Source organism: Filicampus tigris, chromosome 11, assembly GCF_054856515.1.
Source record: "Filicampus tigris isolate MCC_2025a chromosome 11, RoL_Ftig_1.0, whole genome shotgun sequence".
In the NCBI taxonomy this organism is placed as follows: Eukaryota; Metazoa; Chordata; class Actinopteri; order Syngnathiformes; family Syngnathidae; genus Filicampus; species Filicampus tigris.
Genome location: NC_141227.1, coordinates 4,359,217 through 4,381,485, shown reverse-complemented (window position 1 = coordinate 4,381,485; position 22,269 = coordinate 4,359,217). Strand labels below are relative to the sequence as shown.

At 39.0% G+C, this 22,269-nt stretch overlaps 1 protein-coding gene across 1 annotated transcript in view; it reads left to right on the top strand.

Moving 5' to 3' along the window:
- The first annotated feature begins 4,495 nt into the window (after window positions 1–4,495).
- Window positions 4,496–22,269, top strand: part of slc24a3 (solute carrier family 24 member 3) — a 92,930-nt gene continuing 75,156 nt past the window's right edge. Inside the window, exon 1 of the mRNA XM_086044572.1 lies at window positions 4,496–4,805. Coding sequence (XP_085900698.1) covers window positions 4,640–4,805 — 166 coding nt within the window. The 5' untranslated portion in view covers window positions 4,496–4,639. The remainder of the gene's footprint in view (window positions 4,806–22,269) is intronic.

Sequence of the window (22,269 nt, the reverse complement as noted above, 5' to 3'; positions counted from 1 at the left end):
AGTGACTGTTGAAAACTGTTTGGATTGAATTTGTAGAAGAAGACTGCCATGGCTTAAGTGAACATCTATTTAAAATGAGAAAAATTTCTGTCTACGCTCCTGCTTCACAGGATATTTGCATTTAAATTTGTGTGATTGCATTTGTGTGTGTGTGGGTGTGTCATATGAAAGACAGACAACACTGTGTGAAGGTCTTCTCTGTATGTCTCATATGAATTTCAAACCCACCTAATCCCACTGTGGGAAAATGAACCTTTTAACTGCTCCAGTCAAATCATGACGATCAAAAGCGACACAAACCTGCTTCAGTGGTCCATAAATCAAGGAATAGTCCTGGAACGATTTACAGGACAGTGACTGGAGTAACAACACATCAAAGAGACGAGTAGCCACACAGTTCAGAGTGTGCAGCGCTATGCCCAATTCTGCGTGTGCGCGCGTGCATGTGGGTAGGTGTGTGTGCATGAGAGCGTCTTCAGCCTTCCTGCCATGCCAGCATAGAACACCTCGGCAAGAACAGGAGAAAACTGGATTAGTGGGAAGGCTTTACACATGAGACGCGACATCTCAGTGTTGTCACGTGTGGCGCACTCCACTGCAGCTGCAGATCAATTGTGACAGTTCAATTTCACTGACCATGACAAGTCCCAAGTGCTTTAAACATCGACCTCGCTCTTTCTTCTTCTGATGCTGTTTAAGAATCAAAGGGTTTTTCTGATGTTTCACTGCACTGAAAAAAGTCATCTTCCGCATTTGTAATGGTTACGCAGTGTTAGGTTGTAATGTCAACAATAAAAACATTACTTTAGAATGATTTTTGTTGAAAACACAAGGAATTGTGAATTGTCTCCTCAACAAGATCTACTCACGTAATCTCAAGGAGCAATGTTAAATACAGCCGTACTGCATAAAAAACATTTGTTGTATTTACTCAATTGCGAAGTTGGCGGGACCACAGATCACCGCGGCCGTTGATGGGATGGTGGGATTTGTCTATTTATTGCATCATTCTTTCTTCATGTGTGTCGTGTTATAAACCTAATTTTGTGTTTTCTCAGTCAACCTAATTAGTAACTGTTTTAGTCCAGGTAGTAATTCCGCCAGGAGAATTCGGTCCTTTTCTGCTTATTTAAAACCGTCATTAAATATTGTTCTTTGGGGAGTGAAAATACTGAGCCCTTCGTCACATTGTTATCAGGTCGCTGTTTGCTAGCTAGCTTGCGTGTCGAGGACTTTGCCCTTCAGTAACTGTTGGAGAGCAAATTGTCAAAGTCGAATGCTGAGAATATGTACTTACTGTAAGAGCACATATGTTAATTGGATTTAATGAACTTGAAAAGAAGTGGTGTTGAACATTTTGCTTGCTTTGATTAGTAAGCCGTTTTTTGTATATGAACTACTATTTAGCGTAGCTGAGCATTTAACTAAAAATTGAGCGTCTGTTATCCGTCATCCATCTGCAGCGTGGGTAGCTTTCCGTTGTCGTCATTCGCCTAAGGCTGGTCCGCCTCTATTTTTAAACGGGCATCTGACTAAACTTTTGACTGAGCTCCAAATTATTTTCAGTGTGCACAGAGGTCAAGAAAGTGTACCCTTTGACCCCAGTGAAGAGTGCCTTTGAGTGTAAGTGTATGTTTCCAGGCTTAATGATCAATGTTATTGTTCTTAATGATCATCCTGACAAATGACAGCCCACTTCCAATGGCGTTTTGCCTGAGCCATTATTATTTTATTTTTTCCCTTCAGGTAGAATTTGTTGTTCTCCCTGAGCCTCATTTATTTGCCATGGAGTTTCGAGAAATCATAGCTCCAAGTTTTAAATTAGAAGAATGAAAGCAAACAAATAAATCAACTCTCCACCCTGGAGTCAATACATCTGTGTGCTCGCATATTCAGCATGTGATTTTAGGTGAACGAGGTAGAAGTACGACATATCATTTCTTAACCAAGACTCCAAGTCTTCAGGGCATGTAAATTATTGATGTTTAAAATGAATTTTCATCACAGAAGTACTTCCTCCCTATAATTTGGCTCAGTGTGCTCTGGTGCCAATGTCAACTACTACAATACTGCATGTCTTAGATTGGAGCAATGCGTTGCCTCATCTAAAAGACTTCAATAGGTAATACCGGTTGAATTCCTGAAATGCCTCACTGATGTTTTTATACACTTCATGAGTGACTTCCAGAATTCCCATGGTGGTTAGCATGCATCCTCACAGGGATACTTTGGGAGTTCTCCCCATGCACGGTTTGCCTCTGTGAACTCCAGCTTCCATCCACATTGAAAAAACCTGCAAGTTAGGCTAATTGAATATTCTAAATTGTTCACAGGTGTGACTGTAAGTGTAAATGGACAATTCACTGGTGATTGGTCCATGATGCATCAGGCCTCTCGCAAAGTCAACAGGCATAGGCTACAGCTAACTCGTAGCCCTTATGATGACATGCTGTGTTGGAAATGGGTGGATACTGTAGATGGATGGATGGTTCAAGTAAGGCAAATATTTTTCTTTCGTTCTAAGTAACAGATATAGGTCATGGAGAGAAAAGACATGTTTAGAATCAGATTTCTTCAAATCGGAAGCAGACCACTTTAGTATTTTCACTTTTGCTGTTGAATTGTCAAACACTCAAATGCACATCATGGGCGACAAATCATGACAAGTCGCAAGTTTTCACTGTGCAGTGAAAGAGTTTTATATAGCCACTCTGATGTCATGATTGTGATGAATATTTATTGGTTATGGAGTCGGGCAGAACAGCTTTTGAGAGGGAACAGACAGAAAGAAAAGAGAAAGCCGAACAAAAAGAACTGAGAATAATAACAGCATAACAATAGTAGGGATAAGGTTTCAAGTAAAGGTTTAAAACTCGGGTTTGTGTTTTAACCATTCACCATAAACCCCATTGAGGATAAGTGGTGTAAAATGTGGTTGCATGAAATAACCAACCCCAACACAGAAGAGGTTACGGGTGAGCTGTATACGTATATACACACACACACACAGACCTATACGAGTAAATATATATATATATATATATATATATATATATATATATATATATATATATATATATATATATATATAGAGAGAGAGAGAGAGAGAGAGAGAGAGAGAGAGAGAGAGAGAGAGAGAGAGATACATATATATATATATATATATATATATATATATATATATAGATTAGATTAGATTAGATATTTTCCTTTCTTTCCCTTAAAACGCAGCATTGTCTTTGTCATAAATGTCTATTCTTTCTAAAGGAAAATATTAGGTTAGCCCATCAATTGGTCTTCAGTAGCATACTTTCATTAACACCTGCATTATTGTATTGTCTTGAGCTTCTCAAATACAAAGCTCTTGTGAAAAATGATACAAAAAAAATATAAAAATAAATACACAGTACTGGTTAACAACACCCCTTTGAGTAATTTATATTCACAAACAGTAAAAAAAAAAGTTAATGAAATTAAAGAACGGAGAAGTTCCTGCCATTTGTCCGATAATGACTCCTTTTTTGTTTGTTAAGAATTGGAATCGAGAATTGTGAGGAATGGCAGCACGGTGGTCAACTGGTTAGTACGTCCACCTCACAGTATAGAGGTCATGGGTTTGAGTCCGGCCCCGGCCTTCCTGTGTGGAGTTTCCATGTTCTCCCCGTGCCTGCGTGGGTTTTCTCCAAATACTCCGGTTTCCTCCCACATTCTAAAAACATGCATGGTAGGTTAATTGAACACTCTAAATTGCCCGTAGGTGTGACTGTGAGTGTGAATGTTTGTCTCTGTGTGCCCTGCGATTGGCTGGTATCCAGTTCAGGTTGTCCTCCGCCTACTGCCCGAAGACAGCTGTTTTTTTTATCACAGTTTTTTTTTTTTTTAATAACGGTAATATCAGCGTGCTTTTGTTTCCATTAAAAACACGTACGTAACAATTTGTTTATATGGTTTTTGGGAGGCTGTAACATGTTAATGGTATTAACATTCATTTCAATAAGGAAAATTGTTTTGCATTACCAAGCTTGGTCAAGGATTGAATTAAATTCACATTCTTATCTCAAGACACCATTGTATATTGAAAAGTAAGAGAGAAATGCCATTTAATTTAATATGTCATTGGTGACATTTGGTGAATTTCATATATTTTCAAAAATATATACTATTGGTCAGTCCATACGCGTGGGTGTTATATTTACACATTGCTGACTAATCTAAAGTGTTGAAAATGGCTTGCTGTCTTTGACATTGCAATGCAAATGGTTGAACAAACTTGCCATTTTTGGGGTCTCCTGAAAAGGCACTTATTTTTGGCCTGACGCCAGCAATATGTTACAGTATTTTAAATGGCAAAATCAAAGCAACTACGACGTAATATCGCGCGAATAGAACTGTAGCATTTTGTTTCAGAATAGTGTCATGTCGTTTTGCCTTTTGTTATGAAGGTCTACACCGGATGTAGCTGGTATGTATTCATTTTGACTTGCGTCAGAGTCCATCGACAAGTCGCTCACATCTGCCCGCGCCGAGTAACTCCATCTCACTCACAGCTCATCTCTCGGTGTCTTCTTCCCCGCCGCTCATACTCGTACCTTTGCACTACCCGCGGACCTGCCGAAACGCTCGCCGAAAGAAGAGCGCCATGGAAGGGATGCCCGAGTCGACCGTAGGAGTAGGTGTGATGCTGAGCCGGCGGAGGAGTAAAGGCAGGCGGAGAAAGCGAAAGGAGTTGTTCGCCGTACAGATGTGCTTCATGGGGATGCTGCTGGGACTCGTTGTTGGGCTCAAGAATGTGGCACAGAAAGAAGGTGAGAAACACGACCACACGAAGTCATGTGGAGTTTGGGTAAAACACGAACAGGGTGTTCACATGTCAATTGTGGTTTGGCTAACCCTAAACCCCCCCCCCCCCCCCCCTTTTTTTAAATCTCAATTTTATTGTTTTTTCTAAACTCAAATTGTCTTCAGTTTTAATGAGCTCACCATAGAATATGGGTCTGTCAATTTGACACTAAGTTACATATGAAACTAGTATGATGATGATGATGATCTATTATTATTATTACTATTATTATTATTATTATGGCAGCACAGTAAATCTTGCAGGCTCTCCCCATGCTGGTTTCTCAAGATTCTTCCCATACTCCCAAAACACACATAAAAGGTTATTTGAAGACTAAATAGTCCTAAAGTGGAAATATAAGTCTGGATGATTGTTTGTCAATATGTGCCCTATGCTTAGCTGGTGTTGATTGTTTGTCAATATGTGCCCTATGCTTAGCTGGTGACCAATCCAGGGCATACCTGTCTCCCACTGTCAGCTGGAATAGGCAACAGCTCACTCACAGGCCTAATGAGGGCTTTTGTCATAGAGAATGTTTGGATTGTTATTATTATTATTATTATTATTATTACTATTTTTACAGCAGCACAGTAGGGTAGTAGTTTGGATGTCTGTCTCACAGTCAAGAGGTTCTGGATTTAAATCTCAAATCTTGCAGGCTCTCCCCATACTGGTTTCTCAAGATTCTTCCCATATTCCCAAAACACACATAAAAGGTTAATTGAAGACTCAATAGTCCGTAGGTGGAAATATGAGTTTGTATGATTGTTTGTCAATATGTGCTCTCTGCTTGGCTGATGACCAGTACAGGGCATACCTGTCTCCCACTGTCAGCTGGAATAGGCAACAGCTCACTCACGGCTCTAATGAGAGCTTTTGGCATAGAGAATGGATAATATTATTATTATTATTATGCAAACCATTGCCAAAGGACAAATGGTGAGGATCGCTATATGAGAAGAGGTCAACAAATAGGAGGCAGCAACTCTCAAGACCTAATTTGTCAGTGTTTTTAGTGCATTTTTTAGTTAAAAAATGACCCCAAGAAGTTGGTGTTGAAAAAAGAAAACATCATATTTTCAGTGAAATTGATCTGGATTTTCTAAAATGAATACCAACAATTTAGGCAGAGATTAAACATCTGTTATCATAGTTGGGATGTAAAGTGAGTACTCGCTCGCCGAGTATACAAACTAAAAATCAACACAGGACAACAATTGATTATGTGGCTATGTGCAGAGGATATTGGCTACCTAAGGAATATTGTTGACTTTTCCTTAACACGAGGGCATTCTGTCTCAATGTGATTTCATTTGGAAGCAAGAATCAAAAAGTATGTCCAATGCTTGGGAAATAAGTAAAAGCTAGAATAATGGTTCATATTACAATGGGTAATATTTGACCTCACATCACCAGTAAGCATGTATTGCAATAGTCTTTAGGCACTTTCCGATTTTTGTGAGTTTTGTCTGGATACTTTGTCCTCCACCCAGAGCCTCAAGACAAGCACGTTAGGTAAATTAAATACTCTAGCTTGCCTACAGGTGATGGTGATTTATTGTTTGTCGTGTGCTTCAGGCTGCTGCCAAGACATGAATGAGTTATTTACATGCCATGTTGCAATTTGTTTTTATTCACCCAAAACAAACAGGAGTGAGACATTCATTCAGAAGACTTATCTCAGTATTTCCTATCCGTACTTATGCACCTTTTTGTAATGTTACTCCCTTATATTAATCTATTGGAAATTAGTTTGTGGATACGCAGGAGTCCGGGGACCCTACAGTGGCTATAAATTCACTTTACTCATCGGTACAAATTACCGGTACATAGTCAGCATGCTTTTGCTATTCTTTCAGACATGTTGAGCCTTGGCTGTTTGTTGTTGTGCAAGAACGCATGTTCAGTACTTGTCACACGCAATAGCGTCTACATTTTTGCATTGTGTGAAAAAATAATGTACTGTTAGTATTGTGGTACATGCAGCTGCCTTTCATGCAGACAGTGCCAGTTCAATTCCTGGCCAATGATGGAAAACGGGTGGGTTGCATCAGGAGGGGCATCCGTCATAAAAACCATATGAGTGACTTGCTGTGGAGACCCCTGATGGGCGCAGCCAAATTCGCAACCGAGTTAAAAAAAAAATATATATATGGTGTGATATGGCAGGCACAGCACCATCACTTACTGTAAGTACACCGCATTGACTGCTGCACTTGCACATTCCCCTTTTACGTTATCGGAAAATCGATTATTGACATTCATGATCAAATTAAGCTAATCGATTATTTCGGAATGGAAGAAGCAGATTGTGAAAGTTCCGGACTGGAATATGTACGCCTACTGTTTAATAAAGACTTATTTTCTGGTGATCGATTTGAAACATTGAAGGTAAAGGTTAAACCCACAGTGACACCCACAGTATCTCCAACTGAATGTGAAACTGAATTGCATAAATTATAGCTGCATACATTATTATTATGTGACTAATTCTGACAAGCAGCACGGTGGTGCCTGTGGCTGGAATGGCTACTCACACTCTGGGGTTGGGCTTCCAATTCCATGTCTTGCATTTCTGTGTGGGGTATGCATATTGTCCCAATTCTTGCATGGGGGTTGTCTTCTCTCCAGCTTTCTAACACATTCCAAAAACATGCATGGTGGGTCAATTGGTGACTCTAAAGTGATTATAGATGTACTCTAACTGTACGTCTCTGTGCTGCAAGGCTGTTATAAGAACAAGCAGTCGGTTATTAAAATGTCACTTATGACACGTTGTTACTCTAAAATGTGCTTTATTTGAGTGAAACTTATGCCATGTCCAGGAAAGTTTTCTGTTGTCTCAGTGTGTGTTTTTTTTTACACTATTCGACAGTAATAATATAAAATAAAATACATGCTCATCTCGATTGTTAGACGCAATGGCATTACAATGTAAGTATTTTTACTTAACTCAGTCTGGAAATGAGTGTTAGCAGTTATGTCCATAAATCCATTCCTCTGTTGGGTTTCACCCCTTGAAATAAAAAGGTACATTTTACGCACACAAATGACAAAAGCTCTATATGACGACAGGGATTAGCCATATGATCTGCTATTATCTGCAGGTTTTAATGCCCACTGAACTTTGCTAGTCAAACTAAAGTCCCTTTTTCATCCATCTGTGACAAATGTGAAAGACAAATAAAATGGTCATGGTATAGAAATGCCATTAACGGTTTCTTGGTATGAGCATTAGTTTTCCCATTACCTTATTACATAACTCAAACCTTTGGTTGTGAGGTCTTCTTCTTTGTGTTTACTAGCAGGGTGGGTTTGGGGGGAGGGGGGGTGGGGGGCACAGATGGAGCACTTTGCACTGACAAAGCCTTGGGACTCAGAGCAGAGGAACAGAATTAGACAAAAAGGAAAACAGACAAGAGTGCAGTGGGTGCTGAGAAGGGGAACGGGATCATGTGGGGACAGCTCAGGCTGCAAAATAAAGAACAGTAGGATAAAGGAGATGTAGAAGGAATAGACAGACAGAGAGTGAAGTGGAATTTGAGTGCAACAAATAGGTTGAGACAAGGCAGGTGAAGGAGAGCAACATATGGAGATGAGATGTCTTACTATTAAGGTGCGTGAAGAAGGCATGTACAATAACATGCCTCATGCTTTGATTTGATTTAATTACAATTGAGAGGGCTACACTTTAATTTGATTACAAATTCTTAGTTCTTATTAGTTTTTACCAGGTCCACATTCACATGCTCGTAATGTCTCTCCGGCTGGCCCGTGACTGGGTTGATGATGGGGCCATGCTCTCTGAGCCGAGATGGGAAGTAATGAAGTACAAATACTTCGTTACTGTACTTGAGTCGTTTTTTCCTGTACTTTGTAATTCATAGAGTATTCACATTTTTTTTAGAATACTTTTTACTTTACACCACCGTAGTCTCTCTCTTGCTCTCTTTGTCTCTCTTTTTCCCAGTATCTGTACTTTTTACTCCATACATTTTCAAAACAGGGGCGTTACTTTTGTTTTACATGATGCATGACGATTACAATAGAAATTAGACCAATGTTCGTGGCTCCGCCAATCATATGAAGGTTACACCCGGTCCCAAGCATCCTACCTTCTGATTGGCTCTAGCTCAAGCTATGACATCTCCCGAGAAGACGCTATGCTACCCGCTACAGAAGATAATTTAATTGGAAGGTGAGAAGAAGTAAAATGATCGACGGCGCGGAGTGTGTTGACGTTGAAGCTGTCAACAATATAAATGCTCGACTCAGAACAAGCCAGCGCCGCGAATCAGCAGCTGGCTGACGTCCACCCATGGCCTTGCCTGTGGGAAATGTTCGTATTGGTCAGCTCGAAGAACGATTCTTGGCAAATGCATTGTGTCCTGTGTTAACCGAAAATTAACAAGCTTGCCTCCTTCTACAATTCCATGTCCAATCTGAGAAAACAGGTCGAGGTAATGCTAAATGATTACCCTTTCGTTAGCGTGGCCCTGGTTAATGACGTTAATTCAGCTGAACATGCTGTATTAGCGTGGTAGACCATTTTCGTTCCATTTGTTTGCTCTCGGGAAAACCTTGACATTTTGAAATTTGAGAACCATTGTTATAGTCCAGCAATTCTATATTCAATAGGTGGGTCTACCTGCATGATTCAGTTAAAACCAATCCAGTCACTTTAAATGTGTGTTAAGTGACGACCTTTCAAATTTAATAACCTTCAAATTACATGACATGCAGAGGAAACATCTGGTAAAAATACTTTTTACTTTTACCCAACAAGTACATTTCAGAGCCTCTACTTTTTTTTTACTTTTACTTGAGTAATTATTTGAATGAGTACTTTTACCAAAGTCATTTTTTACACAATTGTACTTTTACTCAAGTACAGAATGTAAGTACTTTTCCCATCTCTGTCGCTGAGTAACTCGAAAAGCAGCCGGGGATGTGTCAGGTAGTCGTCCACATCTGCGCTGGCCACCAGGATGTCGCCCAAGTAGACAAACCAGAACGGAATATCGCACAGCATAGAGACCATCATGCGCGGCAATATCTGTGCTGCCCCCTTGAGGCAGAAAGGCATCGGCAGGAATTCGAAAAGGCAAAAGGGTGTGATGACTGCTGTCTTTTAGCGCACCCTACGGGTGTACCGTGCCTAATAAATGTGAGTCCACCTTGGAAAAGATGATGGCTCCCGCCAGGTGGGCGGCAAAGCCCTGTATGTGCGGAACGGCATATTGATCGGGTAGAAACTTTGAAATTGCATAATTATCTTTTTCTGTGCTCATTGGGCTACAAGTGAACCCCCCAAAACAAAATTGCACACAGAACGGTGCGGTTGATTCTGCTGCATCTGGGCCAGCCTGAGGAAAGAACAGAACAGACACAAACAACCTCTCCCTGTTTTACCATCCTTCTGTGTCACTTTGCTCTCGTAGTCTCTCTCTTGCTCTCTTTCTGTCTCTCTCTTTCTCTGTTTCTCCCTCTCTCTCACTCTCTCCCTTCCATTCCAATTGCACTCAGCTATTATTTTGTTTCAGCCCCTGTAGCTGTGACCTTTTTGCCCTCCAAGTGCTGCAAACATCCAGCCAAAGATTTTTTGTACTGTAACTCTCTCATTACAGTATCATCTATATTGTCAAAATGACAGCTTTTTCGTTCACTGACATGGTTTTGTTTATCTTCTCCCTTCCCCCCCATTTGCCCATTTCAGCAAAATCTTTTTTTTTACTTCCAAATACCTAAGTCACCATGACCAGTGTTGGGGGTAATAGTAATGTATTACGTTTTGTCGGCGATTGGTTACTCATTAGATTTTTGTAATAATATTACAGTTACCAAGTCCAGGAACGCGTTACAATCTGCTGCCACGATGGCGATAATGTCGAATAAATACTGCAAGCGTGTCAGATGTACGAGAAGAAGACGGCTTTTAAACAATAGAAGAAGATACTTCGGTTTGGAGATCGCGACATGGATGAGGTGTGTCATTCAACGTTTTCTAAGTGGATTTATTCACACTATTTTGAATGTATCGCCGAAAAGGACAATAATCTAACTGTACGGTGCACTTCATGCACTGGTGGGAGGCCAAAGGAACTGTCTACGGCTAACAATAGCACTAGTAACCTCAAGAAACACTTGGATAGAGTGCACTGCAACCTTAAACTAGAGGCTAAAGCACCTCTGGCAGGCAAACAGGTGGAAGATGGCGGCGAGAGCAAACAAAAACAACGAAAGTTGGATATTTACAGACCAGAGGTGAAGATTCTTGACGCAGGAGAAGTAAGAAGGCTGGTGGCTGAATATGTCATGGAGGACACGCTGCCTCGCTCTACAGTTGAATCGCCATCGTTTCAAAAGCTTGTCAGCAAAATCCCCATTTGATCAAGTGATAAGGTAAAAACACATTTCGAACTAATGATACAGTCCTACTTCTAAGGTACAATCAAGTTTACACAGATAGTTCATTTAAGATGAGACACGACAAACGGTGTGAGAGGTGATAATGATTAAAATTGTTTCAATTTGCTTAGGAAATTGTCTTTAACAATTAAGTAAAACAATAAATAATATATCATGTTTTATATTAGTCTTACAAAACTGAAGAAAAGTATGGATAGAAATGAGTCACAAGAGATTTGTGTTCTTGTTTCTGGGTAAAATCATAGCAGAATACAATCTGTAAAACTAAATTCAAATTCAAATACTTGTACATTGAAATAATACAAGGGACAAATTTAAAAAGTTTCATTAAAAACATATACAAAATCAATCAATCTTATTATTGAACCAACATAAGCTATCAACATGTTTAATTTCAATAAGATGTGCCTTTTTTGTTAAGCCTTTGTGTGGATGCAATTTGTTACTCAGGAGTTGAATAAATGTGGCATAGAAAAAGAGTTTGTGTCGTGGCGTGTAAAGGTTTCGGTTGTTTAATCATTTTATATAATTACTTTATTGTAATTCATCTATTCATAGTAACCATATTTGCAGATGCATTATAGACCTCATTAGACTTTAACTTTGTGCACTCCGCCCAACCATATGAGGAATTACAATTTATTGGGGGAAAAAAGTAACTTAAAATTAATGTAACGCATTACTCTACACAGACGGTAATATTGCAAAGAAACGTATTACTTTCAAATGCAGGTAACCAGTAATATGTAACATATTACATTTTTTAAGTAACTTGCCCAACACTGACCATGACATACTGTACCTGTTTTTCTAATATACTGTACTGGCGATACAATATTTAGCTTTTTCTTTTGCTTCCTTATGTTTCCCCACTGGCTTATAACACAAGTAAATTCAAAGGCTATAACTATCATGTCTGCTCACATTTGCAAAACCTTGAAACAAAGGGACATGAAAATAATGAATAATGTAACGTGAGTTAAGGAAGGAGCAAACTCCTCAGGTTGCTTTATTATGAAGATTATATCAATGGCACACTAGCTGGGATAGTACTCTCTAAAATATTATACACCTTGATTATTCATTTTTTGTTTGTTTATTTGTTTTTATCTAGTTGACCCCAATTTACAGTACAGTAATGACACATGAGACAAAAATCTGTAAGAATGATATTTCTTGTTTGAGTATCTTAAGATTTTACTTTTATAGTTTGGTGAACAAATTTTCTATGCAAAATAAAAGACAGAGGGAGGGACACGTACAACCCACAACAGTCGCAAAGTGAGACGTTAATTAACAGTTGGTGATGACCCCGCACAAAAATACAAAAGACTTTTTTCTTTTTTTCACTTTATTCCATTTATTTTTTCATTCTTGCTATTGGTCATTCCTCTCCCAGCACTTCATTGAAAGAAATTTTACAGCCGATGAGATTCGGAGTCTGGATTTTGAAAGATGGCCCAATTACAACAAGCTGAGAACATAATGGTCTTATCTTTTGTCCAGGATAGATTGCTTGGAATCGTCTGCACTTCATGTCAACTGAAGGATGGACAATAGTAGACTAGTTGTGTGTGACGCCCGGCATGAGATCCAGGCTCCTGCTGACAGTAATGTGATACTTTCCAAGAAACATACAGTTTATATATTTAAGGTTATACAATTCATTTACAGTATGCATTCATTCATATATATACAGTACAGTGGACAGAAGAAGTCTACACACCCATGTTATTTGAACATGTGTGCACCAAACATATCTTTTGGAATTATCAAAACATTCAGCCTCGGTTTCATACCTTTTTTTCCACGTGCGTTTGGGAGACTTCATGGATGATTTTTATTCATTTTACTTGGTAAGATAAGGCTTCCGTCTTGCCACCCTACCCCATAGCGCAGACATATGCAGAAGCCAAGAGATTGTTGTCACATGTGCTAAGCAACCAGACCTCGCCAGAAATTCTTGCAGCTCCTTCAATGCTGCTGGCGGCCTCTTAACAGCCTCTCTGACCAGTATTCTTCTTGTCTTTTCATCAAATTTGGAGGGATGTCCATTTATTGGTATTAGCACTATTGTGCCCCATTTTCTACACTTGATGATGGTTGTCTTTACTGTGTTCCATGCCCTGGAGATTCTTTTGTACCCTTCTGCTGACTAATACCTCTTTGAAACATGAAATGTCTGTGAAAACGCTCTGGCTTGTGCTTTAACATGTGATTACAAAAAGGTCATGCCAAGCCTACTAGAACAGCTGAACTTTATTTGTTTAAGTTACCCTGACCAGTTGGAAACTGGTTAAATTGGAACTTCTGTATTCATTAAATGTTACTTGAATCACTCTTCTAATTTTCCTTATACAACCTTTTACTAGAATTATACTTAACGAAATTAATAATTAAATGTTTAATTTCACACTTATACTCCAGCAGGATTGGCAACAGGAATATGCCACCCATTTGAACCCTAATGAAAATCGATTCTGATTTGTCCTGTGATGCGTGATATGGAGTATTTTCATTTCATTTGGTAATTTGGTTTCATTCTAATTGGAATACAAGGTTTCATATAAACGTGAGGAGTGTTGCCTCACCACCTTTGTGTTGAATCCTTATAGGACATTTGCAAACAGCTGCTTTTACGTTATCACAATCGGCCGCATAAAATCCGGATCGCAACACCCCTACTATGAAAGCATTACTAGTCTTTCACACCTAACATATCGTATGAGGATTTGTAGTGGTAAAAGTACTAAAGAAAAAAACAACATTGTAGTTGTTCGGACTCCATACATTTGAAATTGGGTAACATGACATTTTTAACTTACACATTCTAAGAACATGCATATTAGGTTCAATGAAGACTTCAAATTGTGAATGTGAACGGTTGTTTGTGTATATGTGCCCTGCGGTTGACTGGCGAGCAGTCCAGGGTATACACCCACTAATACCCGACGTCAGCTGAGAAATGCTCCAGCTCAGTCCGGCGACCCAAGTGAAGATAAGCGCTCACTATAGGAAATAGATTTGTCAAAACTCCTTCTAAATTAGATGCCAACCATTACCTTGGCCCAAATAGCTGCAGGTGTGAGTCATTGAAGCTTTTTTTTTCCCCATTGTACCACTGTGTGGGCAAGCATAGAACAATTCTGTACTTGAATATCACACTGCAGGAGGCACCCAGCACATTCACTTGTAGTCCTTTGATTGACACTAATTGTTCTTGACTGGTGCCACTGAAAAAAAAAAGCCGCAGTGGGACATAACCAATGTGTAGACAGAACATTTGACTCATTCTGATTATGAAAGTTTTTTTTTTTTATTAAAACATTTTTAGCTAGATTGATTTACGATTCAACATGTTTATTTGTCATGTACTCAGTAAAAACACAATGGTAACACTGAGTAATGAAATTCTTACATTGCTATTCTCCCTATACTCATACAAAGAATAATGAATATAAAAAGAGACCCATTTTGAATAATGAAAGATGTACTGTATATCAAAGGTAAGCAATGTACATAAGAACAAATTAAAAACAATGACAAGGATGTAAAATGTACTTACGTTCGGCAGTAGTAATAGTCTCGTCATCTACAGTATATAATGTTCAAAGATGTGAGCGTTCGACTATTCAAGTATTGCAGGTTGCAGAGATGTTGCACGGTGTAAACGTTAAAGTGAGCAGGATTACAAAAGGAAAATATTGCACAGTGTTATTGACAGATTGTGATCTAATTTCTTCAGGAGTCTCTTGGTGTGCGGGTAGAAGCATTTTTTTTTTTAGTCTTGTTTTGGCTGTGACATTCCTGGAGTGTTTGCTAAGTTTGAGAAGGGTGTGTTGTTGATGTGTGCTATCTCCGATACTGTACGTAGTCTGACGTCTCTGCCTCTTTTGTCGCACGGCTGTCACATATGCGATACAGTGGTGTGAAGGCTATGGAGTTGGTCAGGAAACTCTTCACTGCGCATCTCAAATCCTTTTCTCAGCTTCCTCAAGAAGTACAGTCTCTGTTGATCCTTCCTGATGATGTACTACCATATTTTCCGGACTATAAGCCGCACCTTTATATAAGCCGCACCCATTCTATTAAAAAAAACAAAACAAACAACAAAAAAACCTTTATAAAAGCTGAACCTATGTTGAAAAAATAGATATTTACTGCATTTACAGAACAATTTTGAACTGTAAACGTACACTAATGTACCTGAACAGATTCTTTACTAACAGTGCCTTTTAACACGGCAGCAACTTTGCTGATTAAAACGGAACAGAACCAAGAGAAAATAAAGTACTTATCTTCATTTCACTGCCCGCTGCCACTCCAGTTTGTCAGTTAACTTCCGGATGTCACCTAATTCATAGCGCCCTCGCCTGTTGAACGCTTCCACCTGGACTCACATCCTGTTAATGGCAATTGTTTATTGGTTAAACCGCCCCGAGCGGTGGAAGAAAAGTCCACAGAATAGCCGCACCTTTATATAAGCCGCACGGTTCAAAACCTAGGATAAAAGTAGCATCTTATAGTCTGTAAAATACGCTATGTGTTGTGAGGTCATCACTGACGTGTAGTTTCAAGGTTTTCACTCTTTTCAGTGGAGTCCACTGATGACAGGCGGTGCAAGCTGCTCTTTCCTCCGCTTCAGTAATCATCCCTTTTGTCTTTCGAGCATTTAAAGTGACTTTATATTCATAGCACCAGGACACCAGCTGAGCAACTTCATTTCCGTAGGCTGTCTCTTCTCCTTGATCAGGCCAACAGGAGAGGGCTGCGCACACAGCCTCGGGCCTCCCTTTACTCACTGTCCTCGTGCCTGATGTCCGGATGCCAACTCTGACTTTCTGCGGTCTATCTACAAGTATGAGGAAATTCAGCACCCCGTTGCAGACAAGGCTGTTAGTCCGAGGGTAAGCCTGTCTGCTTTTGATGACTGTGTTGAACTCTGAGCTGTCGTCAATAAACAGCATTGGAACAGAAGTGTCCTTTTGTTGGAGGTCTTCTGAGCCCTGTATGGATGATTGTTTTGACAGTGGAGCGGTGATAAGCAAACTCAAGGAGGTCCATTCCAGTGTGCCCGGGATTGCCTTCTTTGTGTGTGCCATCACTACTTTCTGGTTTTAAACATGTCTGTAGAAACCTTCGCCAGCTCTGAGGAGCAGACCTTTCGAACTCATCCCCCCATTAACAGCACACTTGGAATATTCCCTTTAACAGCCACGTAGAAGGGGCTGCACACATCTGGCATTATTGTCCTTATGATCCTCTGTATTTAGAGCCAAGCCTCAATACATAAGGAAGTTGTAGCTGTGTAAAATTTCTAACTAAGATTATGCTTGTCTTGTATTTTTGCAGATAATTTGACTGTCAGTTTTTGTCATCATAGCAGGCATTTGTGGCATAGTAGCATAGTAGTAACCAGCATAGTAGTAACCAGTGGTGGTTATATAAAAAAATAATGCATTAAGTACACATTAATTACACATTTACACATTTAGACAGAGGCAAAGTAACATAATTAGTTAGTCTTTTTTAAAAAAATATTATTTAGTTACCGAATCAAGGAACACAGTATAATATCTGGACCACAAAAAAAAATTAGATTAAAAAAATACAAAGACTTGAAGAGAAAGCAGTTCGATAATCGTTTTACAACAAATTGTTAATTGAAACAGTCATCACAAGCAGAATTTCGTACTTGTCAGTGTAGGGCTGCTCGATTAAGCGATCTTGAACCGTAACCGAATTTTCTGGATAAAACGATGTTAAAATATTCAAATTGGCACGTTCTATTTTGTTACTTTTGGTGTATCTAAGCCACCGTAGTTCCCTCTGCATTTCCGCTTCCTCCTACGAGCACAACTCCGAAACAACGACAGCATCCGTGGCTACCGGCGATTCTGCTATTTGCTCAGGCAAGTGAGCGTAATACTAATAAATCGGGCAAAAATAGATCTGTAGTGTAGTGTGTGCCCTGCATGTACAATACAACCTGTGAGCAAGTCGTCTGAAAGTCGTCCCTTGTTTTTCTCCTCTACAACGGACCTCTGGTCATGACTATGCATCTGTATTTAAGATTGACAGTGCATTGTATTGAGTGACAGTTTTGCACTAATCATTGATTTATGTTTAAGTAAAACCAGGGAGAAATGCGAAAGGCTAGTCACTGGCTGGTTGGCAAAATGACTTGCTGACAGACTGTTTGGTCTACAGACTTGACTGTTTACCTTCTCTCATGTTGATGATTTCGTTTCAGGTGTCATATGCACTTTCCCCTTTCATTATTGGTTTGATTAAGAACAGATCTGAAATCTATTGTGTAAGTAAAATGCTGTTAATCCCAATGGATTGTTCTGTGTGTATTAAGTTAAATTGACTGGCATTTTGAGTTCAAAGAAAAAAAAAAGTTTAAATAAAAGACATTCAAAATACTTCATTTTTCATTATTTTTTATTTTACAAAGAAATCGTAATCGTAAAATCGCGTTTGAGAGAAAATAATCGGGATTTTCTTATTAGGCAAAATCGAACATCCCTATGTCAGTGATAGTCAGGCATCAAAGTTGAATATGTTTTCGAAAGTCTCTCTTATCAGCATTACTTTCATACCATGATCAGCACGTGACACGCCTGAGAAGACAAATTTCAGTGATGGTTTCATGATTTAAAATGCAAAACATTTTCAAAATACAAACAGAAACAAACCTAAGTAAAAGCCAAATAAAGCAATCAGATTCCCCCTTACAACAGTAAACACTTCACAAACTAATGCTCTCCAGCAGCAAAACATTCAACTGCACTCAATTACATTTTAATTCAGATTCTGATTTTGTTTGCTAATTTCCAAAAGAGAAATACTGTAATTTCCTATGATTAATATGCATTTTTTTGCAAAAAAAAAAAGATTCAAAATTGTCCCCCTGTATTGTACAAGGATTGATAAAAAATTAAGACATTGTATTCACATTTAATAGACATTTACCAGTACCTATAGATTGTTTAAAAAAAAAAAAAACATAGTTATATTCTAACATGATATTTACTGTCTCATGTTACAAATATATGTAATATAAAATGTATATAATATAATAAGTTGTCTGGCGTTGTTGCGGACATTTCATTTCCTGTTTCCAGTGCGATCGCAGCAGTCAGGCTAAATAAGAGCTTTAATTGCCTTTTCTCTTTATTACATACCTCGATGTTCTTCGTAGCCCTGGTGACACATGACTGTCCGACACCCCCCCCCCCCACCCCCCAAAAAGATCTAAGTTTTTTTCTTCTTCATTTTCATGGGAATCATGATGTGTCTCATTAGGTCCGATTTCATACAATCGCTGTGCCATGATAGTATTGTTGGCAAACTATCACGTTACTCTGCAATTCCTATCCCAAATATTGTTTCCCAAATATTGTAGGTGACGTGGGTGCAGTTGTATGTGACACACCAGTTGAAGTCGTTTTTTTTTTCATAGCTGTATAATTATTCGTAAGTATATGTATTTACACTATTTGCCTTTTTTTGTTCGTGCTGTTGCACTTCCTCAGGAACACTCTCCCACAAGTGTGTCTGAAGACACACACTGAGAAATAAATACAATCTGTGCGTTGCTGTGATGGATGCGAAGTGCAAAGCGTAATTGAGTTTTGTCTGTGGGTCATGGTGTGCATTCATTTTTCGCTGTGAACATTAGTTCCTATTCTCTCCCTCTTCAGTCACTCGTCCTCCCAAATCTGCCTTGGCTAATTCATCATCCGATCCGAACCCTATTTCTGTACCTGCAATGTGTATTCTGGGATCCACAGTGACATGAATTGAGAGAATAGTGGAAGAAAGGACTCCATAACTGCAAGAGATTTTAGAGATGGCTTTACTTTTCATTTCCAAGGAACCCATATTTACCCAGTGTAAAATCTGGGCCTGTTTATTACTATACTTTCTTCCATCTAATGGAGGAGAATTGAATTGTTCTGCCTGTCACTGTACGTCGCTGGCATAGATAGCTGAATAAAGATGTATTTGTAATTAAAGTACTGGATTTCGTGGGTTTTCATGCTGCTGCTTTTTTTCGGCTGACCTGTCCATCTTGGAGCTGTACGGAATAACAGTAAGCACCTCGTCAGGCACTGTATTTCACTGAAGAGCTAAGTGAAGACCTACTATGCGCTCTCAATGACCCTCTACATGCAGTAGAGGAGGAGTCATTTTATCACTCCCCTTTGATACAATACATATTTGGCCGTATTGGTTTTCCCAGCTGACAATTATCCATCCATCCATTTTCTGATGTTTATTCTGTTCAGAATCACGGATCAGCATGAGCCGAACACTGCTGACTTTCTGCAAGCGGCAGGGTACACCCAGGCCTGGTCGCCAGTAATCACAGAGCACATGGGCCGATGCGCCGTTTAGAAAGTTAAATTATCTCCTGTTAAGGGTTCAACTTATTTAACCTTTAATGTGCCAGGTGAAATGTTTTCATCTCTACCCATAATCATACATCAGGAGTTTATGGAGCTGCTTAAAATGCTGCACATTCACGACAAATATTCAAGAGAGTACAAATGGCGGTCTTAATCAAGTGTATGCTTGGTTCTGTATTTTCTCTCCTGAGTTTAAATTTGCGTCCAGGGCCCTCCAGCTGTCAAAGCGAATGCCAGCAGCTTTGATCACAAGCCTGTGAATCTCTAGCTTGCTCATATGTTGTTATGCAATTCCTCTTGCTCAAATAGCTTATGCTCACAATTTTGTCCTCCCTCACGCTCTAATCCAAATTCTGCTCTTACAAAGTACTGCTTTGGAGAATTTGGGGAAATTTGGTTTGTATTCCTTCCAGAGCAGGGATGACACAGATGATGTCATCCATAAAAGTCAAAACCTTTATTTATATAGTGAGTAAATATGCTAGTGAATCTGATTTACTATACAATGGCATCACTTTTTAGATGTTTTTTTTAGTATGGATTTAAGATTAGGATTATTTGTATTTGGGTTATTCAGATAATGCTGCAGTGTTTGTTGGTCTGTCATATTTATCGTTGCAACCTTTTACTTGCACCGCATGCATTGCAGACTCTTCCCAATATAAATAAAAAAATATATATTGTGTTTCTTTCTTAAAGACAATAAATAAAGACAGTAAGAGTAAACCCACTGTAGGCCCCTCACATCCGTCATTGTCACGCATATAACAGTATGGATGTGGTTAAAATGATAGCCTACTATTTGTGCTTCGATTGCATGTTCCCACCATTCTTCCTGGATATGGTGCTGCACTATACTCACAATTGGTCAATATACGATTACAACCAACAAAACAAATAGCTATGTGTCAGTTCATATTTTATAGAGAGACCCGAACGGAATACTTTAATATACAGTTATCTTGCCACCCACCTCTCAGCTGTAGTGTCATTTTTCAGCGTTCCAGATCAGCCACGTTAATATGGATGAAACCATTGAGACGCTTTACTTTGTTAAATTTTTGATTCATCTCCGGTGTCTCGGTTTAATTCCTTTTTTGAATCCAAATCAAGGTCAAAAAATGATATTAATCAATGCATTTCGTCTATTAATTCTCTCTTAAAAGTGTTTCCAGCGAGCCGACATTGACACAGAGCTCTCCTGCAGCGATTAGTCTACAGAGCCCTTTTGTACACCCGAACAATGAAAACACAATCACAGTGCTATTCACCTGCATTAAGCGCTGTCAGAGAAACAAACCCATTAATCTTTTAATCGGGCCAATCTGATGAAGCGCACTCTTAGCTGAATGGGAGTCAATTTAGCCGTCCGGTTTTCTCTATTTTCATGTCTATAAACAGTATGTGTGAGACATTAGGGTAGAGGCATAAAATGTGAGTGATCACTAAACACCTTTCTCAGTAAACAGTAGGGCTGCAAATTCCTTGTGTGTTTGTTTCACGCTTGAATGCACAATATTCAGATTCAGATCCGCCAGTGGAAAAAAAAAAGTCAGTTTAGTTTGCATGTTCTCGGTGTGCTAGCTTGGGTATTGCAGCTTCCTCCCACATTCCGAAAACCTGCATGTGAATTGACGACTCCAAATTGCACATAGGCATGAATGTGAGTGTGAATGTTTTTTCTCTATTTTTACACTGCAATTGCAGGAGGATCAGGGCAAGATTTGCAGCTCCAACATTTGCGTCTAGCATGTCAAACAGTATCTTTAAACAAAAAACATGAATTATAATCTGTTCGCTGGAGTCTATTCAGACAGACCACTGAGGCAGAGAGATATGATAGAAATGATCTAAGATGACATCAACCTTTTACTTGCACAACATGGATTGCTCTTTTGCGGTCAGTTTTTTTTTTTTTTACCCTTTTAAAATACAGTATACCATTAGATACGATTAAATATGATTAGATTAGATTTAACTTTATTGCCATTGCATGTCACAAGTACAAGGTGACACAATACAGATTGACAATATGAGTGCCTATTGCTATACACGTATAATAACTATAAAGTTACTAACCACTGTATTTTGATGAATTGAGAATAATTCGTGTTGCAGTCTTACTTATTCTTGCATGGTCCTTTGGATATTCATGTCAAATTGCAAGGCAAGGCTTAGGATGTTAAAATGATACAGTTGGCCCAAATACAGTGCTATTTGAATTTCTACTCTAAAGGTCAGGAATTTCCACCATAATCGACTGCTTGACTGCCTAGTAAAATAGATTGTGTGGATGAGGCTTTGATATTTTTTGCATTTTAGAATCACACCAAGTATCCTTATCCAAATATTACTGCAAATGTAAGTAATTATCAGTTTAAAATTACATCATAATTCATATCAAGGGTGACAAAGTCCTGGAGCTCAATATCCACCAACCTCATCAGCACGTCTGCATTAATTGCAAGAAAGCATTCATTACAGCGGGGGTGCCCAAGTCTGGTCCTCGAGAGCCCCCTACCCAGCCTGTTTTACATGTTTCCCTCCTCCAACACACCTGATTCAAATGATCAGATCATTAGC